Source organism: Pseudopodoces humilis, chromosome 5 (assembly GCF_049639895.1).
Source record: "Pseudopodoces humilis isolate 2021_Gansu_Grassland_sample_001 chromosome 5, ASM4963989v1, whole genome shotgun sequence".
Taxonomy (NCBI): domain Eukaryota; kingdom Metazoa; phylum Chordata; class Aves; order Passeriformes; family Paridae; genus Pseudopodoces; species Pseudopodoces humilis.
In genome coordinates, this window is record NC_142204.1 from 66347242 (window position 1) to 66367440 (window position 20199).

Genomic DNA, 20199 nt, shown 5'->3' on the forward strand with positions numbered 1-20199 from the left:
CCATGATGCTTTGGAGCATCTTAGGAAGCTGAATGGGGTTGGCATCAAGTAACTTTCTGTCTTTCAGTCTTGTCTTAATGCACCTGCAGACAAGGGGAGGAGGATGATCAAGGTTAAAACCCTACAGGTAGTTTACCCTCAATAAAGGTTCAGATTTTCACAAAAACCAAGAAGAGTTAATCGCCAATATTTCACAGGCTCTCCTTTCCTCAGGGCTGACTTGAAAGCTGTTACTGTTGCCTGAGGGCAGAGCATGGAGTTCCCAATATTTGAAAACACCATCCAAGAAAATCTGTCAAGGCCAATATGATAAACAGGCTATTGCAAGAGGGGAGTTTGGCAATCCCACATACAACTTAAAATTATTCTTTATAATACATTGGACTTTACATATTACAAGGCTCCGCAGACACTGATCCTCTGCAGACCTCTGCAAGACCCAGCCCCTGCTGTTGCTCCCACTTGGCAGCCAAGATGCTTTTTAGGGTAAAAAGCTGAACTGCCAACACCCTGCAAATCTGGGAGTGTTTGATGCAGGATCAAACCTCCAGGCTCCCATTAGCTCAAGTGCAGATCCACATCCCCTTCCTCTCTCTCCAGCATCCCTCCACCCAACTCATGCCTGCAAACCACACCAGAGACTGGGAGGAGGCTTTCTAATTTCCATAATTTCCACTCTGAAACGTTGGAAAGCTTCCTTTTTCCATCCTGGACTTTGTTGTAATGCAGGCATTGTGTATCCTCCCATAAACTTTCAAATGCACCAATAGTGGCAGTTTCCTGCAGGAGAAAAAGGGTTTGCTTCAGTTAAAGCAAGTGGGAACCTGGCCAAGAAGAGTCATAAAACCAGAGTGTGTTGATTTTTAAAAGCACAGTTATGTTTGTGCATTCCAATGCATCCAATCAGTCACCAGAGAGCAGTTAAAGTGTCCTTGGGGCCAACCTCTGGCTTCTGGAGAATGGTGTCAGGGGAAAGACAATCAGGCTGATGCCAGTGGATGACCTGGCCCCTTTTCCTGACAATCAGTCAGAGCAGACTTTGTGGTGCTGGCCAGGCTCTGGGTCGCAGAAGTAGTTTGAAAACTTTTTATTCCTGAACTTTGTTTCATATGAATCCATGGATGTTATCCACCCTAGAATGGAAGCGAAATTGCTGAAAAATCCAGAGCAGATCCAGGGTGTAAGCAGCATGAATGCTTTTCTGGAAAGGCCAAGAGATACCATGGGGTCTCTGAACATCCCTTTTAGCACTCAGCACTAGTGTTTTCTCTGAAATAAGCACCTTTCTCCCCACGAGTCCTCTATGTTAGGGGCTCAGAATGAAAGAGCCCCATTTTAGAGGGAAGGGAGCAACACATTTCTGAAATCACTGCCTTTTAGAGAAACTGCAGATGGAAACCCACAAATCATGTGGAGATGGATCAGGCATCTTGTGCAGCCCAGGGTCTCTATCACCTCAGTCTTGCACTCACCCCTCTCCATGAGGTCAAGGCTTTGCAAGGAGAGACTGCAGGCCTGACCTCAAAATCCCCGGGCACCAGCCTCTGAGAAACCTTCTGTTTCTGTTTCATAACCATTGCCCACTGGGGAGGCAGTGACCAGCTCTCCCTCCTGGTTCCTAGCTTGCAAAGCCAAGAAATACCAACATGAAAAGGTCCACATTCTCTTATCCTGGAATGAACTGACCACGTCTGGTCACACAGGGACAGAGCCCAGAATACCATCTACGTGGGCTTTTCTTTCCCATGACAAGTTTCCCAATCAGAGCTTGAATAAACATTAGGTCATCACCAATTTATAATGGCAGAAATTTATGTCTCTCTTGATCACATTTTCACAGAAGAAGAAATAAGCTTTCGTTCTTGCTATTCTATCTTAATCACTCTCTGACAAAAACAAACACACAATTTTGAAATCAAACAGATTCACAGCGGGTGTTCCCTGCCCAGCCAGTGATTCTTGTCTGACTGGACCACTGCTGTGTTCAGTGTTGATTTTGGTGGGCTTCAGACATAAATCTTACCAAAGACCATTTTTCTTAGTGCACAGAATAAGAGCCCCATTGTTACAGCAATGATGCATTTGGGACACATCTCCATTGCTCTTTAGACCAAGGCAGACACTTAATGGGGCAGTTCTCATAGTTGAATACCCTTTTTATTTCCTTTTCATGATGGAGCAGAATAGTCCCAGGTACCATACCTGGGGAAGGATATTGCTCTCTGTCCCCTCATCTTGGTGGAGCAATGGCTTGGAGGAGTGTTTGTACTGAGGTCTAGGCAAAATCACCACAACAGAAATGTGCAGTCATTTATGTTTCTCCTGAATCCTGAAATAAACCAAATGAGGTGAATCAGGACCAACTTTAAGTGCGGGGTTCTCACAGACCACCACCTCAGCCTATGAGGGAAATTCTCCCTGGCTTTGCAAAGTTGTGACATGGCTTTGTCAATTGATTCCTGTCCATGACAAGGCTGAACCACAGCTGTCAGAGCCCTTCAGGGGTTGCTGCTCAACCCACATGTGCATGGACTGTCAAGGGCAATGGCATTGTCTGTGGGGTGAAGGCAGTGCTGCAGGGACCAAGGGCAGCTTGCTGTCCTAGGCAGAGGTGGGGTGGGAGCCAAACCAGGGGCAACACACCAACACAGATGATGAGTGCAGATCAAAAGGCCTTTGGCACCATGGGAGCTCTGTGTCTGGGTGGAGATCCTGCTGTGTCTGAGCTGCATCTGGAGCTGGGGAGGGCGTGTGGGACCTACAGGAGAGGACATGGTGTGGCATTCCCGGCTGGCATGGAGGGTCTGGTGGAAACTGCCCAGAAGAAATGAGTGTAGTCTTGCATGTGGTTCAAAGTGGATTGCATAGATAGAATATATAGCTCTAAGCAATGAAGTAGTGAACTTATTTCAACCACATAGAGTTATTCAACTTGTGAACGACATTAGCTGGGTTTTGATCACTCCTTTTTTCCTGAGCTACTGTGGTGCTTGGGCAGAACTTCCAAGTTCATCATTCTCCTAAGAGTTCCTATATTTGTTTTCCTTAGACTCGAGACTTCTTTTTAAAAAGAAAATCTGCCATATCCTTCAGCTGCAAATGATTTAATAGCTCTTGGCTTTGTGTGATCTGAATATTTTCTTGTTCTCTTGCTTTGCAGCTGTGACCTACTTAATTACAAGCAGGAAACAAATCCCAGAATCATTAGACTTTCTGCCTGGCTTGAAGAAGGGGAAAAAAATAAAAATCTTATGTTGTTAAATACTAGGATGTCCTTCTTAATAACAGGAAGTCAAGCTCCAGATAGAAACAGTGAACATTTGAATTCTTTGTGCATCAAGATAAGACCAGCAAAGAGCTTATGGGTTTTATTTTTTATGGCATGAATGTTTTGGGGGCAGGGGAAATGACAGCCGCTTCTAACAGCCAAAATGGGAATGAGTCATAAATTTCTAAATCAAGAGCGTAAATCCTCTTTGTTTTAAGTTCTGAACAGCTTCAGTCTGCTCTGTCCACAGAGACAATGAAGTGACTGACTTGCTGCTTCGATCCGGCAGCGTTGGATCTATTTTATCCACTTTTCAGGAAGGATGAGCAAACAAGCCAGACAGTGAGTTAGGATCCCCCATGGCAAAGCATCATGTTGGAAGACAGAGCATGGGAGAGTTTGATTCTCTTCACCTCTGCAGGAATGTGGGCTACTGTTTATAGCTCCTGAGACTCAGTACCCCTTCTGGAAATGCTGGTGTGGTAGCAGCTGTAGAAAGCAACCAGAGAAATGAAGGCCAGGACTGCCAGCCTCTGAGAATGGCTGTCCCACACAGGCACTTCAGCCCTCTTGTCCCAGTTTGTCCCAGCCCTGGTAGCAGCTCACTAGTACAAATCCCCCAGTGCATCATAAGGCAGTATAAGCTGCTGTTTGCTCAGAGTTTTAAACCAACCAGCAACAGAAGTGCAAGTTATCATCTTCTGTCAACTGTGCATGCATTATCACTGCAGATGGCATGGATCCAGCCCTGTCCTACAACAAATGGAGATTTTCCATTAGCAGGAGCCACAGGGGTCTGCGTTTCGGGAGCAAACTGGGTAGAGGTCAACTCTTAAGCTCCACTGAGAAGGTCTAACTGGTCCCAGCTGGGGAGATGTTCTCAGCAGGAAGATCTGCTCCAGTACAGAAATCCCCCTCTGTTGACTCCTGCTTTTCCCATCTGCAGGTTAATTGTGCTGTGGCAATAGAAACAGCCCAGTGATCCAGCCCAGTGCAGATGCCATGAGTGAGTGTGCAAGTGTGTGCACACACAGGGCATTGTGGTTTCAGCAGCCCAGTGTGGCTCAGGCTGGGACATCCCCTTCCTCCGTGGCAGCCTCCCTACACACACCTAGCACCACCTGGATGTGTACAGCACTACTCCCACAGGCAGCACACACATACAGAAGCAGTCTTCACCTCAGGGAACATTTATTTACTCACAGTTATGCTCATTATGCTCAGTGTAGAAGCTTTCAACACAAAGGGTGTATTATCGACCCAAGCTATTTTAAGTATTTCTGCTTTTTGCTGCATAACTCCCATGGAACATGACCAGTTAGCTTTCTAGAACACTTATTTACTATTTAATGTGAAACAGTTCCCCTGAGTTTTCATATCACCTGACAAATGACAGTGAATTAATCTATTGAGGAAATGGAGACCCATAAAGCTGTGTGACTCTTCTAATGTTGCTCAAGAAACTGATGACTCTTCTGGAATAGAACCAGATTCCTCCTCATTTTCACTCTGAAGGTTACATTTGACCTGCTTATCTTCCTCTCTGTCCAGTGACAATTACATCCTAACCAGCAATATCAGTATTTACTAGTAATGATTTTTTTATAAGGAGCTTCAGAATAAATTAAATATGCCTTCTTTCTTTGAGGCAGGAACAGGCTTTCCAACCCATAAGCAAGATCAAACATGGAAATCTGGACCACTGATTTTCTAAAATACGTTCCCTTTGCCCTCCTTCTTTTTAATGAAATGCTCACCCTTGTCAGTGAACAGAAAAGACTTTGTATCAGACATTGAAAGCAGTGAGTGTTACTACTGTGTCTGAATCAGGCAGATACTTAAATATATCTGCAAGATAAGTTGCAAGAAAATGTTCTGCTGCAATGGGTCATTTGTGTAGGCTTGTTTTGCATGGACAGCAAGGCTGCCCTTCATTAAATTATCTGCCATGCCATAGGGCAGAACTGCAGACTGGCTGTTTATGAGCCACCAGATTTGTCCCTTCTCACAGGCAAATAGTGCCATTTAGGGGAAACCTGCAGCATGAAATAGTGTGTCTCCCAAACCACAGCCCTCAGCCAAGGCCATTGGGACAGCTTGATCATCATCTGATAAAGGGTGGGAAGCACAAGATCAATTATATAATATTGTATATATTCTATATATTTTTAGAATATAGAATATAAAATAGAAAATATAGAATATATATTATGTATATAATTCAAATTTATATGAACACAGATGCAACAGAGGAAACCTCTCAGAAAGAATCATAGAAAAGTTTGGGTTGGAAAGGACCTTAGTGATCATCTAATTCCAGCCCCCAAAGGCAAACACTTGCTCCAGTCACCAAAGGAATAAGCAAAAGCTTGAAATGAGAAGGGTGAAACTTCACAAGTGCGTGACTTCTTCTGTGGGCAGTCAGGCGTGTTCAATCCTCAGTCTGAGATTCAGTGCCCACCTGATAGGCACAGACACAAGTTTGTCTCAGGTTTCTATTGTGTTTCTATTGTGTCACCCCTGAACCTTGTCAGAGGCTATTTTAGACATGGGTGAATAACATGAAGAAAACAGCTCAGCTGCTGGATGAGCTCTGGGTTGTTCCCTGTTCATACATGCCTCACAAGCAGGTTGTGAATTTTTTTCTATTTTCTTCAGGCCAGAATTAATTCTCCCGAGCATTTCTGCACATGATAGCAGAGAGCAGGGTGAAGATGAACCTAGTGGTGATGGGCATGTGAAATCACTTGCTGCTTTGACTGGAGAGCCCAGTCACAGGACATCACAGTGCCCAGCAGGATCAGAGTTAATCACAAGCTTGGGTTTCCAAAGTGAATAATCGTATTTAAGATCTTACCATTCACTTTCTGTGGCTGTTCTGCACTATTTCCTTAATACATTGTCCTGACCTACATCCCCTGCTGCAGACTCATTCACCACAGCATCCATGGAGAAAGAGGATTGAATAGCAAATCTCTGCACAATCTCTTTCCCATTTCTGCATAGTAGAAGTGAAAATCACTTTAGCTGGTGGAATATTAGGGACAAGTACAAGCCCAGCTTTATAGGATTCACTTATTTAAACCTTGTTAAATCACTAACACAACTTACTTTAGGAAATGAAATGTGTATGATTTGAGAAGATGACATACTCTCTCCTGCCAGTCAATAAAAATCTCTCTAGAGTGAGGACAGGAACAGCCTTACGCAGATGGAGCTGCTGTTGGCATAACGATAATACTTTGCACTACCAGAGCACTTTACATTTCCAAAGAGCTTTAGAAATGTTATGATCAAGGTGGATGACTGGAATAGTAAATTTTCATTCTGTTAATACTGTGAAGCAGCAGTTCATTTCATTATGGAACATTTTAGGCCATATGGACTCGTGAGAACATCTTGAGGAAATTGGCCAGGATTTCTGACTCATGATGTTCGTCCTAAAATGCAACCAGCAGGGAAGCCTTCAGTTTCTTGAATTTTCTCTGCAGGAAAGTTTTAGGGTTGTCAGCAGTGGCAGACCAGGGGGGGCAGGGGGAGGCTGTTCATATGTGTGGTTTTGGAAGCACATGGAAGGTGAGAGTTAGGAGGTGACAAGAGTGCAGGCATTGTATTTGCATGGGGCAGCAGATCTTTGGGCCAATACTTCCAAGAACAATTGCTTGTCTAACAGTTCCAGAGAGGTGAGCTAGGGGTGTTTGTGCCTCCTCTACAAGCCTGTAAAGGTTCAGGCATGATCATTGTCCAGATGTTGTGGCCCAGCCAGACTGAGGTCATAATTTTTTAGTAATCCAAAATTAATGCAGGTCCAACTCTTGGCTGATCAAAGCTCTTAGCAGACCCAGTATGGACATCTATACTTTATTTTCACTCCTCTTAAATCTGGAAGAGTTTCCTTTGCCTAGAGCCTATATGCTGTATAATAGCCCTCAAGATCTTAGAATTTGCTTCTTCAAATCAAATGCCATTCCCAGATCCTTTTAAAACCCTTCTCTCTAAGAATTCCTTTTACAAACAAAGTACAGAGGAAGAAGAAATAAAACTAATAATTTGCAGTCCTTGCACTCCAGGAGGCTCCCAACTGGACACACAGAAAGCCTCCATGATCCCTCCTTGGGTGACAACAAGGTCACATGTCAGAGGAAAGACAGAGAAGCCCAGATGAGCCAGCATGAGGGATGACAGCACCTTGACTTGGGTGGAAACAGGGCACTCAGAGACTCAGGTTCTCAAGTGGATTTGGGGTACAATGAGCATCTGAAAATCTTGGGGGACTCTGTGGTTCAGTGCAGACACAGGAGGGAGGTCATTGCTCTAAGTCCCCACCGAGTGCCCTGGCTCTGCCTGGTGCACAGGTGAAGGGAGGAGGGTGGCTCCTTATCCATGTGTTTGATAACTCGGCAGCAGGACATCCCTTAACTGCTCCCATTGTATCAGACATGAAAATTATATACCATTAAGGCACAAGGAGAAAATTGTAACTGGTAAAATATCTCAAAATAGCATCTTTGGCATAAGAAAGTGTAAAGCTGCAATGTGAAAGTAGACTCTGGGCACAAAAACCTGACAACATTAATCCTCTTTACATTATAGATAAAGATCAAAAAGGGCTGTGAATTTGAGATAGAACCTAAAAGACCACAATGGGCTGGAGCTACAGGGACCATTGGGGTGTGAAGCAGAAACAGGATGTTTCTGGTATGTCTACAGCAAACTCAAAGGAAACTGCCTCCCACCCAGCACGTCCTTCTTTCAACGTGCCCAAACAATCCACACCCACTGGAAAGTTCTGGGTAGAGGTTTACTCTATAGCATGATGGAGAGAGGTGCTGAACTGCTCTTTCAAGGCCAGAACATAGAAAGGTGAACACGGACCCATCTCTCAAGCTCCTGGTGCAGGAAGCACCCACCCACACCTGATCATGGCAGGGACTTGTGGGGTCTGCAGAGAGGAGGAGCTGCCTGCAGGGTTTGGGATGGGAAATCCACCCCCAGCCTTCAAGCCCCAGTGACAGTCCCATGAAGCAACACAGCAGCTCAATGGGGTTGATATTTTACTTTTTCTCAAGGGAAGTAAGGATCTATTTTTATACCCTAGTAACAGCCTTTGGACTGTCAGTAAAACGTGGGAGGTTTCATAGTAAATGTTTTGGCTGACATTTTCTCAGAAACAGCGGGAAATAATCAGTGCATAATTAGAGAGGAAAAGACCTGCAAATGTCTATAAATCTATGTAGAGCGTAAAGGGCTTCTTTTTTTTTTCCTAATTGACCTTAGTGAAGGTGAAGCTGAGCATGTTTTATAGAATTATTAGATGATTTTACAGAAATTCCTCAAAGGGTACACCAGTGGAAGAGCCAAGTTGCTTATTCTCAGTATTTTTTTTTTTTTTTTTTGCCTCTCTTCTGCCATTCTCTGTAGTAATAACCTCTTCTGACTGTTTTGGATAAGAAAGAGCACATTCTGTGGTGTCTTGCTTAAGAGTTCTTTTGGTAGACTATCCCTTGACTCTAGAGGGGATGGGCTATCTTTGCCTGAGAAAACTCCACTGTTGCAATTCCTTTGTGTCCTGCAAGGTGGGTTGAACAATCTGTACTCAGACTTTTACCCTCTCAAAAAATGCTCTGTCTTGGGTCAGCAGGAAAACCTCCTCAGGAAACCAGACAATCTGCTCTAATCATGAAGGTAAATCTATCCACTGAAATGTTCACTGGGCCTTCTGTAGACTCAGGTGACTCCTAAGGAGACTGCTCCAGTCTATCAGTTAAATAAATACATAGGAGAACTGTTTTCAGAAAGTCTGATTATGTCATCAGCCAAGTGAAAAGCCTCCTTCAGAGCTTCCCTCATCTGTTGAGTAATTACCGAGTTGGGACAGGGGCTGAAAATCTCCTTTCAGCCATAAGGAAAGACTTGATGCACATATGGAGCAGCTAATTTTAAAACTGCGGTATATCTTCCATTTCCCCTCCTCTCCTCTTTCCAGAATACCAAAGGGGTTAGGTCACATCCCAGAGCAATCACTTGCTATGGTTTCTTTTCCCCCCTCTGTTTTCCTTTATCAAACACATTTCTTTATTTTCCTCTCTTGTGTTCCCAGGCAGAGATCTCATATATCAGGCTGTAGCCTGAAGCAAATATTGTCTAGTCAAGTTATCCCCCCACCTCTTTCTCTCTCTCTCTCTCTCTGTATATATATATATATATATATATATATATATACGAAAAATTCCTTTCTTCCAAATGAGGCTTTATAATGGAGATGTTCCTGGTCCCTTGTCTACATTGCTGCTAACAGAAGAGCTGTGTTACTGAGTTTAAAGGAAGGAAAATAACCAAGAGAGGATGAACAGAGGGAGATTCCAGCAAAGGCTGGACACCAGGAAAACAGGCAGGGACAGGGAGAGGAGGAAGGAAAACTGCACTTTGCAGAATGAATAGCTTCTAACAAGTTTAAAGGAAACATTATTACAACTTTATTACCATATTTTATGAAACTGCTCTAAAAACGAAGTCCTGAAGAAGCAATTAGGCTGAGAAGATGAATTTTGCAGCTGTATTTTCTTGGCCCTCCACCTGCCCTGTCAATGAGCTGATGAGCATCCTCGTGCCTTTGTGACGCACAGCTCACTTCGTGTCCTTCAGTCCTCAAAGAAGGAATTATGGATGGGGTCATGGTGGGATAGACCTACAGAAAATCAAGCAGATATTAATATTCCTGCTTCTTCCCTATCCAGGGAGTTGAATCAGGGAAGACATTGAGGCTTTTTGGAAATTATGCCTTCTCACCTCTGCTAACCCAGCAGTTTTAGGAGTTCTGTATGTGCAAGTCCCTTCATGGTTTCAGCTCAGGCTGTCCTGCCTACCCCTCTAGTGCCTCCTAGGAAGTGCCTCCATGTAGGCGTTCCCCAGCTGACTCCTGTCTGCTCCCTCCAGATCCTGTGGCCTTTTTGCACACATTCCTCTGAAGGGAGAGTAAAATGAGTGAAAAATAGCACTGACAGGCAGCTGTCTCCAAGGGCACTGGCTTGCACTGTGCCTTTGATAAAAATACTTCCAACCTCAGTTTCCCCACCTGGTGATTAAATAGGAACAAGAAGCACTCATTAAATTTAGTTGGAAAATGTCTTACAACTTAACTCCATGATTTTGTGGTGATTTAACTGAACTGCAAAATCTTCATCTTGATAATTTATTTTCGCCTTCACTGGACCACTTCCCTCAGCTCAGCTCATCATAGATGTTGACAGTATTGAAGTCTGCTCCTGTGGGGAAACAGGCAAGGAACTGATCTCTTCTCAGCACTTATTTTAGGAAAGGATGCTAGGAGTGAATCTTTGTGTCCACAGACCAAAAAGGGTGTTTTGGCATCCAGTTCTTCTGGAACTTCCTCCTGGGCTTGTTCAGATGAGACCCACCCTTATGAATATGAGCTAACCAAGGGTTAAAAATATCTCCACAACAGCTGAATCAGACTGATATTAAAAGGCCATCAACTTTCAAAAATATCACCCCTTGGGTAAATACGGTGCTTTGCAGACTGTTGCATAATTCTCATGTAAAGATTAAGTTCCCTTACGAGTTCAAAACACACAAAGGCTCCAGAACAAGCAGCAGGGTGGGAAAAAGACAGGAGTGTGACAGTGCAATGTGGAGTTAACACGAAATGAAAGGATGAAATGTTGCACGTGGCAGAGCTGCCTTCTCAGATGTTCTTTGGGAGTGTTTGAAAGAGTTAAGCCCAATAGTGGAATGTCTTGGGAATGCTGGCAGACGGAGAGTGAGCGGCTTTTTTCTTCCCTCTGGATGGAGTCCCAGGACTGAGCATGCAAAGTGATGACTTTGGATCCGAGTTTGCTTCTTGGGTCTGCAGCAGAGAGCTGGGAAGTGATGCAGTGTTACCAAGAAGTCCTTTGCAAGGGATGTGCAAATGCCTTCCTAAGTCAGGAGAGGTATTTTTACCTCTTCCTTGCTCATCCTTGGGTGCAGCAGGACTCACTCTGAGAAGATACACAGAGGGAGAAACCACATCCTGAAGGGCGTGTGCAAAGGGAGAAAGACACATCCCCAAACAGTTTATTTTGGCTGCTGGTTTTTGTTGTCCGTTTTGGTTTGGTGGTTTGGTGGTTTGATTTTTTTTTTCCTTGCTTTTCGTTCTCCTTCTTTGATGGAAATTTCAGTGACTCTTTAACATTGCAGTTCATAAGGCGCCTTGGGATTAGCTGGTTGCCTCGGAGCAGGGAATCTGGGGTGATTCACACAGGGAGCTGGCATGGCTGCTGTGCTCTTTGGCTTTGAGGATCTGCTCTACAGCTGGGACAGCCTGGTGTGGAGCCTGACATCCCGGGCTCTGAGGACTTGCCGCTTTGGAAACCTGAGGGTCCTGCAGCTCATGCTGAAGCCATGGTGCATTTCCAGAGACGTTTATCAGGTAGGGTAAACAAAACACCAGGCCAGACCCTCAAACCCCAAGGCTGCAATGGGGAGACCCCCTGGGAGTCTCACAGGGTCCTGTCCTGTTCCTACCAACCCCTTTGGGTCCGACACAAGCGGTGGGACAGAGGGGATGCTGTGGGCAGGGGAGGTGTGGCAGGAGAAACTTTTTGGTTTGAAGGATAGGGATAGGGTCTCCCATGGTGGAACACAGGTCCAAACTCTTACTTCCACAGAGGAGCGGGGGGAATAAGTGAAAGCAAATTAAGCTTCAATCTGCTATATCCCCTTGAGCTTTAAACTCATAAGTACAACCTTAGCTTTTCTGCATCCTCAGGCTGTCCCTACAGCACAGGGATAATTTATAATTTACCCAGAGGAAAGGATGCCTAAAGGCACCTAATCTGTGGAAAATGGGCATTTGCAGAGGGTTTTCAACTGTAGTAGCACTAATTATCCCTAAGTGATTTGTGCAATGCCTTCTGACTGCTTCATTTTGCAAAGTCCCAGGCTTCTGATTGCTGAAAATTTCTGGTTTGCTTGATGTATGGTTTATGTGGTATAGAGAGCTTTGGGGCTTGGACAACTGGCTTCTCTAGAGTTACACTAACTGCTTACAGCTTGAGGTATAGTGACACAGCTGTAAGAAACTGTGTGTGTTTCTGAGGCTGATTAAACTGGGTTAAGCAAACTGAACATCACAGAATGAACTAGTACTGAACGTCATTTTGAAAAGCAACTCATTCCTGTCCAAAGGTGAGTCCAGGTTGCAATGAAAACCCACCAGCTTGTCTGCTTTTTAAATCAGCTTTAGACAACTGAGGCTAGACATTTATCCTGCTGTGGGGACAAGACCATTACAATATTTATCATCTCCACAGATTTGTCTGATGCTGGACACTGGAGTGACTGATTGGTATTTGCATTTGGAAAATGGATTTTCTGCTACTCCCATTTACTTGGTATTTTGCTTTTCCTGTGCTTTGGAAGTCTCCATGTGTGAAGCCAAGTCATACAGAAGGCAATAGATTAAAAGCCTGTAGAAATTGTGTGTATTGGTTAGTGGGAGACTGGGGCAGGGCTCTTAGTAATTTCAGTAAACTTTGAACCAGCTTCAAATCATCCTCTGGTTTCAGCAGACTTCAGGAATAGATTTTATGGTCTTTGGAGTTCAGCAAGCATGGGCAGCATTTTTATTTTAAGTATTTGTTTGTTCCAGAAGACACCGGCAGCCAGTAACACAAACCCATTCCCCAGAGCTTGGCTTTGAAACCGCCCTGAGATACACCACTGAGATGGCCCCAAGTGAGCCACGCTGCCCTCCCTGGGCTCTGCTGACTCTTGGCTGAGGTGAACTCAGAGGTCAGTCTGTGCAGAGGCTGCCAATGGTGTGGGGCTCCCCCACCCTCTCTGAAGCTTGTCTTAAGAACTTGAACCTGAAGCCATTCAGCTCACATGGGCATGGGAAAGGGGAGGGGGAAGCAAGAGGGCTCAATGCTGAACCTCAGTTTTACCCTCCACCTATGTAAAAAAACCTAAGGAGTTGATTTTCAGATATGTCCAGATTCTGATTACTGATCATGTATCCCAACCTATGCACCACACATCAGGGGATGCCACTGCCTGTGAAGACTCCCAGGACTGGTGTTCTTTCAGCAGATTTATCTTGCTGTGAGCATTGAGCATATCCACAAATGCACATGCCTTGAGCCATCCCCCATGACATTATATCATGATCCTGGCATATTATTCCCCTTTGCCAGAGTCACCAATGAAAAAAGACCAGGAAAGGTGTCCCTCTTCCCTCCCAAAAAAGTATTAATGCAGCCTGAAAGATGCTCACAGGTCAGCATGGACTTGAATAGTTGTTTGTTTCTCAGATAGAATCTGTGAACATCTGCAAAAGCTCAGTAAAACCACATCACTTTATTTGTCAATGCCCATGAGCTTGCAGTTCTTTGGAGAGGATCTGAAATGCTGGGTCAGGTACCAGGAGAATTGCTGCTGGGTGGAGGTTTGTTGGAAAAGGCATCTCATACCTCATCACTGCGGAGTTCCAGCAGCAGCAGTGTTATTAGCAGCCAGCATGAGCTGATAGCTAACTCTACACTTATTAATCCTAAATGCATTTCCTCCAGTAGCCAGCATTGTCCAATTTAAATGCTGGCAGGGTATTTTAGTAGAGTATTGCTTGGACAGAAAGCCTGACAGTTTAATCACTTCCCAGAGACAGAAACTTCTTCCATTGGTGATTATTTAGATGAGCAAATAAGCTCTTGACTATGCTAGTTTTTGTTGTTACTATATATTAACCCCTGTTGTTACTGTACCTTGAGAGCAAAGCACAGCAGTGTAGGACTTCTGCCTGGTACCAGAACCAGAAAAACCCTAAAAAGAAACATTAAAGAGAAACATTAGTCAACTTTGTAAAATGAAGCCATGCTTTCTCATACTCTGAGAAGTATGTTTTGTGTTTTCCTTTGAGTTATCACATCTCAGTGCATCTCTGCTCCTGATGCCTTTTGCTGAGACAGAGTTGGGGGTAGCAGAGCAGTGTAGCACACAGCCAGGTTCTGGCTGAGCAGGACCCACACTGCTGGGCACACAGCACTGGGACAGCTCAGTTCCTCCACCAGCCAGGATTGTGGCTGCTTGGGTATGGCTCTGACTTAGATAATTTCTTTGTATCCTTGCCCTAGTCTATTGTCTACACCACACAAACATTCCAAAACTTTCCAGTTCCCTTCTACTGTCCCATCTACAAAATATATAAAAACTAAGACAACACTGTACAGAGGGTACAGATTTACTGCCAATATTAGAGGCAATGGCTTCTTGAAAACAAAACAAGCTCCAGGCATCAACATAATCAGTGTAATTCCCTTATTTATTATGAGAGACTTTACTTTCTTTGCTCTCAGGAAATCAGCACCAATGCTTTAGCAGAGATAGATGAAATAGCAGTTTTGGGGTAATGCTGGCTGCAGTGGTTAGAGTGGTATCTGAAACACTTCAGTCTTCACATACAATCTGACACAGCAATTGGCAGTCTGGACTTGCTGAAGCTGCACTCTGAGCAGCAGTTGCTATAAAATAGGTTAAAACAATCAAAAAATTGTTCCTTCATTCTTGGTCTCCAGACTGGGTTTTTGTCAGGGATGCTGTGTGACTCTATTTTTCACTGTCTGTAAGCAGTGCTTTGGTACTCAGGCCATCTGAGCAGTACTGAGAGCTAGAGGCTTTTGGTACCCTGAGGGGTACAATCATCTGTCTCAGACTGCATTTCTTCCCCAGTAAATAAGTCTTCCCCCAAGTCTGCTGTGATTCCCAGGGACACATTTGTCTGCCCAGTCTGAAACAAACCTCTTGCCTTGATCTGTTTTCAGTGGGGCTAGTACGCACTTGCTATATTTTAATTGTAAGGAATGCTACATTTTAATTGTGTTTTGTGATCCACCATGTGGTTTTCTGACTGCATGATCGGAATTCATTTGAAAAAGGAGATGAACAAATAATAAACTTCCAGTCGAGGCTCTCAGACAGTCAGTTGTGCAAGATGTCACCGAGCTGTCGGATGTATTTTTACCAATGCCCAGATGTCTGACTGCTCTGACCTACTAAACAAATGGCCCTGTGAACTAACACAGTGCCTGCTTTTGCAGAAATACTCACATTTCAAGAAGTACTGGGGGAGGGCTGGCTTATTATTATGGGATAGGCAGTCAGTTCTGCATTTTAACATCCTGCAGATAATTCACTATTTATTTAATCTCCAAATCCATCAACAAATGTTTTAGTTTCCCAGCTATGCCTGTGCAATGTCAAAGAACATTAGGCAGTGTGGGACCTACATCTACAGTAAAAATGCGTTTATGTGTCTTGACTGTTTAAAATCCCACCAACTGCTCCTACCAAGTCAGAGGCAGACCATTGGATGCAGAGCCATCTCTCAAGGATGCCACTCACAGATATTTAATTCCTCATTCTCTCTAGACAGCAGTGCTTCTTATCCACCAAGTACTTGGAAAGACAGTTAAGTAATTTTACTGCTATAGAAACTGAGATGGAATCAGATTAAATTCCTCATTCAGGTTATGGGCACAGGTGCAGAATTGTCTGCAGTACCTCATTGCTCCCCACATGTCCAGTTACAGGCAATGGAATTAAGGAAGGAGGTTGGATGTAGAATTTTGGGGCTGGCTGCTAATCTAAAATGAGGGAGAGGAAAGAGCTTTTGTTGTGCTGGCAGATATGCAAATTCATGGAATTTTCTGTACTTTAGCAAAAAGTTTAATTTTGGCTATTAGGAAGAAAATGTTGTCGGGCAGTGAGGCAGTGGCACAGGTTGCCCAGAGAAGTTGTGGATTCCCCATCCCTGGAAGTGTTTGAGGCCAGGCTGGATGGGACTCAGAGCAACCTGGTCTGGTGGGAGGTGTCCCTGCCCATGGCAGGGGAGTGGAACTAGAGGATCTTTGAGCTTCCTTCCAACCCAAACCATTCTGTGATTCTACTTGCCAGACCCTATAATTTCCCCTGAGGAGAATGCACCTCAGGTGTGTTTCCCACAGAATTCACACTGCTGGCCATGGGGTGCTGATGGTTTTTTTCCCCAGCTGTCATGGGCACTGGGAAGTTGACCTGGAGAGTTTTGGGGTTTCTCCCTCATTCATCTGGTGGTTTTCTGGCATCAGAAAATGGACAGACTGTTTCCATTTTATGGTGGGATTTGAGACATCCCCACAACCCCATGTACTCAATGAGGAAACAAGGTCTTCCTCCTCAGATAGGAACAATTTGGAAATTCCATTCTTGTTTCAGCATCATTCTTCACCCCACTTGTCTTGAAGACATCTAATTATGTTTAATCTAATTAAAGATACAGGAGAAAGAGCAGAATTTTGCACGCCTGCCCTGCTGCTGTAAAAGGCTGTGCAAAGCAATGCTGGGCAAGAGGGAGGAAGGAAAGGGCTGAAATGTTAAACACATCATCTCAGATTGGCAAAATTTCCAGGTTTTGATTTATAGCTTCATCACCAAGTAGATTAATGTGGAATTCAAACACAACCAGCTCTTTGCTTTCCTTCCAGGCCTGACATATTAACATTTCCCATTAATCTAGTCAGCTCCAGCACGATGAAGGCTGAGGAAATGGGGGATTAGGCATGTGGGAGTGTTGGGTGGGCAGGGGAAAAGAGCCAAGAAAACTCACTTTTGTTAACTAACTAACTAAACTAGAGAGCATGGGACCTTGCTCAGGTCTCAGGAGCTGTTTCTGACTCCCTTAAAGACAGCAAACCCAGGTCCTTTCTCTTCTGGTGCAGGGCAGAGGGGTTTTCAGTGGGGCTGCTGACTTTATGCTCATAAGGACAGTGGTGGAGGTGGGCACTGATGCCCTGTGGAGCTGAGCTCAAAGGGCTCTTTGCTGGCCACTGCCCTGTTCTCAGAACATTGCCATGCCCCGGTGCAGCTGGGGTTCAGGAGGCTTCAGGCCCTAGGCTTGCAGTCTGCCTAATCCCCACTTTTGTGGGGAAGCAACTGTGACTTGTTTTCCCCAGCACTCTTTGCTGATCCAGTCCACAGTCTCTGGAGATGCCCTAGAGACTCCTCAAACTTTATTGCTACATATTTAAGCATTTATGAAATTTGAACTGCTTCTCTTGGAAAAAAACAAAACAAGCAAACAAAAAACCACAAAAAACCTAAAGAACAACAAAAACACCCAAACTAACAAAAATCACACCAAAAAAAAGAGAGGGAAAAATAACCATCCACTGCAGAAAGGCCAAATGAGTCTCACATGTTTCCAAAGGCAGCTCAGGAACTTGTGGCTTGCAGAGTTTCTCACCCCATCTTCATTACAAGCAGAAGCAAAGAGGGTTAGACAGTGAGAGGAGGAGAGAGAAAATGCAAAAGCTAAAAATTCATTTTTGACAGAAATCATATCCAACAGACAGAATTATTTTTTTTTAAAAGAGCTTGTGGGGAAACCTCAAGCCATTTCCATTGAAGTTATCTATGAACACTACAAGTGTTCACTAAGTTCCCACCCCCAGGTATTTTTATAGCACACTGTAAATTTGCCTTCAGCGTTTGATACAGACTTCTCCTGCCTTTGTGGGGCTGGGAAGGGCTGGGACAATCTGGTAGGATCTGTGGCACTGCCACCAGCCCCACCATAACCCCTCAGAGCACTGAGGTCAGTGGAGGGACAATAACCCTTTTGCCTCCTGAACAAACACCTACTCCCCTCAATAGCTTGTGGGGATCTCTCCTTCCACTGTCCCAAGGCAGCTGTGGGGCAGGACAAGAGGCTCAGGGCTTTCCTGGAGGGCAGAGAAAAGCTCCAGAAGTGTGCTGGGCAATGGCTGAACCTGAGCCATTAAATCACCTCAGGGATTGCTGTGCTACCTTCCTGTTAAAGCCAACATGGAGCTGCAGCAGGCTGGGGCTTGTGCTCACCAATTATTAGCAAAAACAACATTTGTGTGTCTTCCAAGGCCTGCAGCTCATCCAGTGCTGCTAGAAAATGAGGGGGACCTTCAACCAACATTGACCCCCCCTATTTGTCTTTACATGAACTTTTAGGAATGGTAGGAGGAGACTGAGTGGTCAAGTCTTGAGACAGAGATTAGTTTTTGTTAAATAAATACAGCAGCCTCTTAAAAGAGGAGGTGTACTTGGTGTTGGATTGCTCCCCTGTGAATTCTTCCAACCTGCCTCCTTGTGGGAAACACTCAACCTCCAGTTCCAGTCTGTGCAGGAGAGAGGAGTCTGGCTGCCCCCATTTGGAACAGGAAAATTTTCATGGTGTTAAATCCACCCCACTAATAAATGAGTTTGGATTGCCAGTGCAGCCTACAGAGGCCACAAGCAGCTTGAGCAGCCACAAGCAATGCTCAATTGTTCCTAGGGTGGATTTGAGTCTGTCCCAAAGCCAAGCTCTCTTGAAGTCCATCACCAATGACTTGGGTGTTCCTGCACCATCTTTGCTTTAGTCTGCAAGGGATAAAAACTGTGCTCTTCACAGGGATACAAACTGAGACTCAGCTGAGACAACCTCCAGCAGTTCACCCTGCTTATCACAGAAATGCATATTACAGCAAAGCAAGGGAAATATTTTTTGATCCCCTTTTGTTTGCAGAAGCCAGGTCTGAACTGCTTCTTCCTAGGCTTAGCTATTTTCTGCTCAGTGTCTAGAATCATGAGATGGGATGCATTTTGTGCTCCTTTTGTTATCAATAATTAGGCAATTAATCCATGCTGATTCGTTCCAAGATAGGTGTCTTGTGCAAATCATTCTCTAGAGGTGCCAAGCCCTTTGTGTGGAGACCAGAAAGAGCTGAGACTGCTAAACCCAACTGCATGCTTAAGTATTAAACACCCACAGTCCTGTGACCTAGAGCTCAGTCATGTTGTTGTGATTAAATACACGTCATCCAAGGCCAGAGTGGAGGATTCTGGAAGCCTGCAGGAAGGTCAGCAACCATCAGGACTGTGCCCAGCAGTCCTGCTTGAGTCATCAAGCTTTAGTTGCTGGAGTTAACACAACTTGCTCTGTACTGGGACAGGATGCCAGGAACCTGCTTTTGGTAAAGAGCTTGGCTTCCCCAGGGAGACATTTGTGAACACTTCAATCCTCTAAAGTAATTGAAAACAGCAGGGAGTTTTGCCTGCAGCATTTTTGTTTGGTTCAATCCCTTCTCCCTCAAAGAGAAATCCATCTTGAATATACAACTCAGAGTAGCCCCAGAACAGGTCCAGTCCCATCAGGCTTCCACATGTTTCTTCTCTTGCATAAGAGAAGATGATCACGGAGAAAAAAGGCTTTTTCCTTCACTGTTTGCAACATGGCTTTTGAGGCCCCACCAAAGTCCTTGTGCAATGGATGCCATTTCCTTCAGATGTTCTCCTGGAGCAAAGGTGGAGCTGACTGGTGCCACTGAGGCAGTCCTGCCCTGTCTGTGTTTGCAGCTGCATCCAAGATGCTGCCATGAATCATCTGTGCTCTTGCAGAAACTCTCTCCACACCCAACCAACAGCATCCAATTGTTAAGAGAGAAAAGGAGCTCTTGGCCATGGGAGTTTTGGGGAAAAAACATGCCAAATTAGGCACTCCAAAGATGACTCTTTTGTAGTAGCAAAAAAGAACAGAACAAAGACTCTGAATGTCATCCAAGTACCAGAAGGCATTGAAGTTGAGGGATGGCTTGCCCCTTCTTTTTTCCCTCTGTCCCCCCCCAGGTTGGATTGAGGAGGATAAACCCGTGCACTTTTGACACCTGCAAGTGGCTACAGGCAACATTTGAACATTAATTACTTCTTAAGTTTAAATATAAAGTTTAAATTTCTAGTGTCCACTCCTTTTGATTCATCTGTAACACTCTTCATTTAAATCTCTTATGCACTGCATGTGTTCAAGTGAGCTCACAGCAGAGGATGGTTGTTGTTTTCCTAAATTGGAAGCTTATGAGCCCAAGCTGGAGGGAAATTGTTATGGG

At 44.5% G+C, this 20199-nt stretch overlaps 1 protein-coding gene across 3 annotated transcripts in view; it reads left to right on the forward strand.

Annotated features, from left to right (window-relative positions):
- FRMD4A (FERM domain containing 4A) overlaps nucleotides 1-20199 on the forward strand; it is a 356654-nt gene that overhangs the window by 168778 nt on the left and 167677 nt on the right. Inside the window, exon 1 of one of the 3 annotated variants that reach the window (XM_014255212.2) lies at nucleotides 11541-11699. The exons of the other annotated variants lie outside the window; for them this stretch is intronic. Coding sequence (XP_014110687.1) covers nucleotides 11541-11699 — 159 coding nt within the window. Of the gene's footprint in view, nucleotides 1-11540; nucleotides 11700-20199 lie in introns of those variants that run through there. 3 annotated transcript variants of the gene reach the window in all.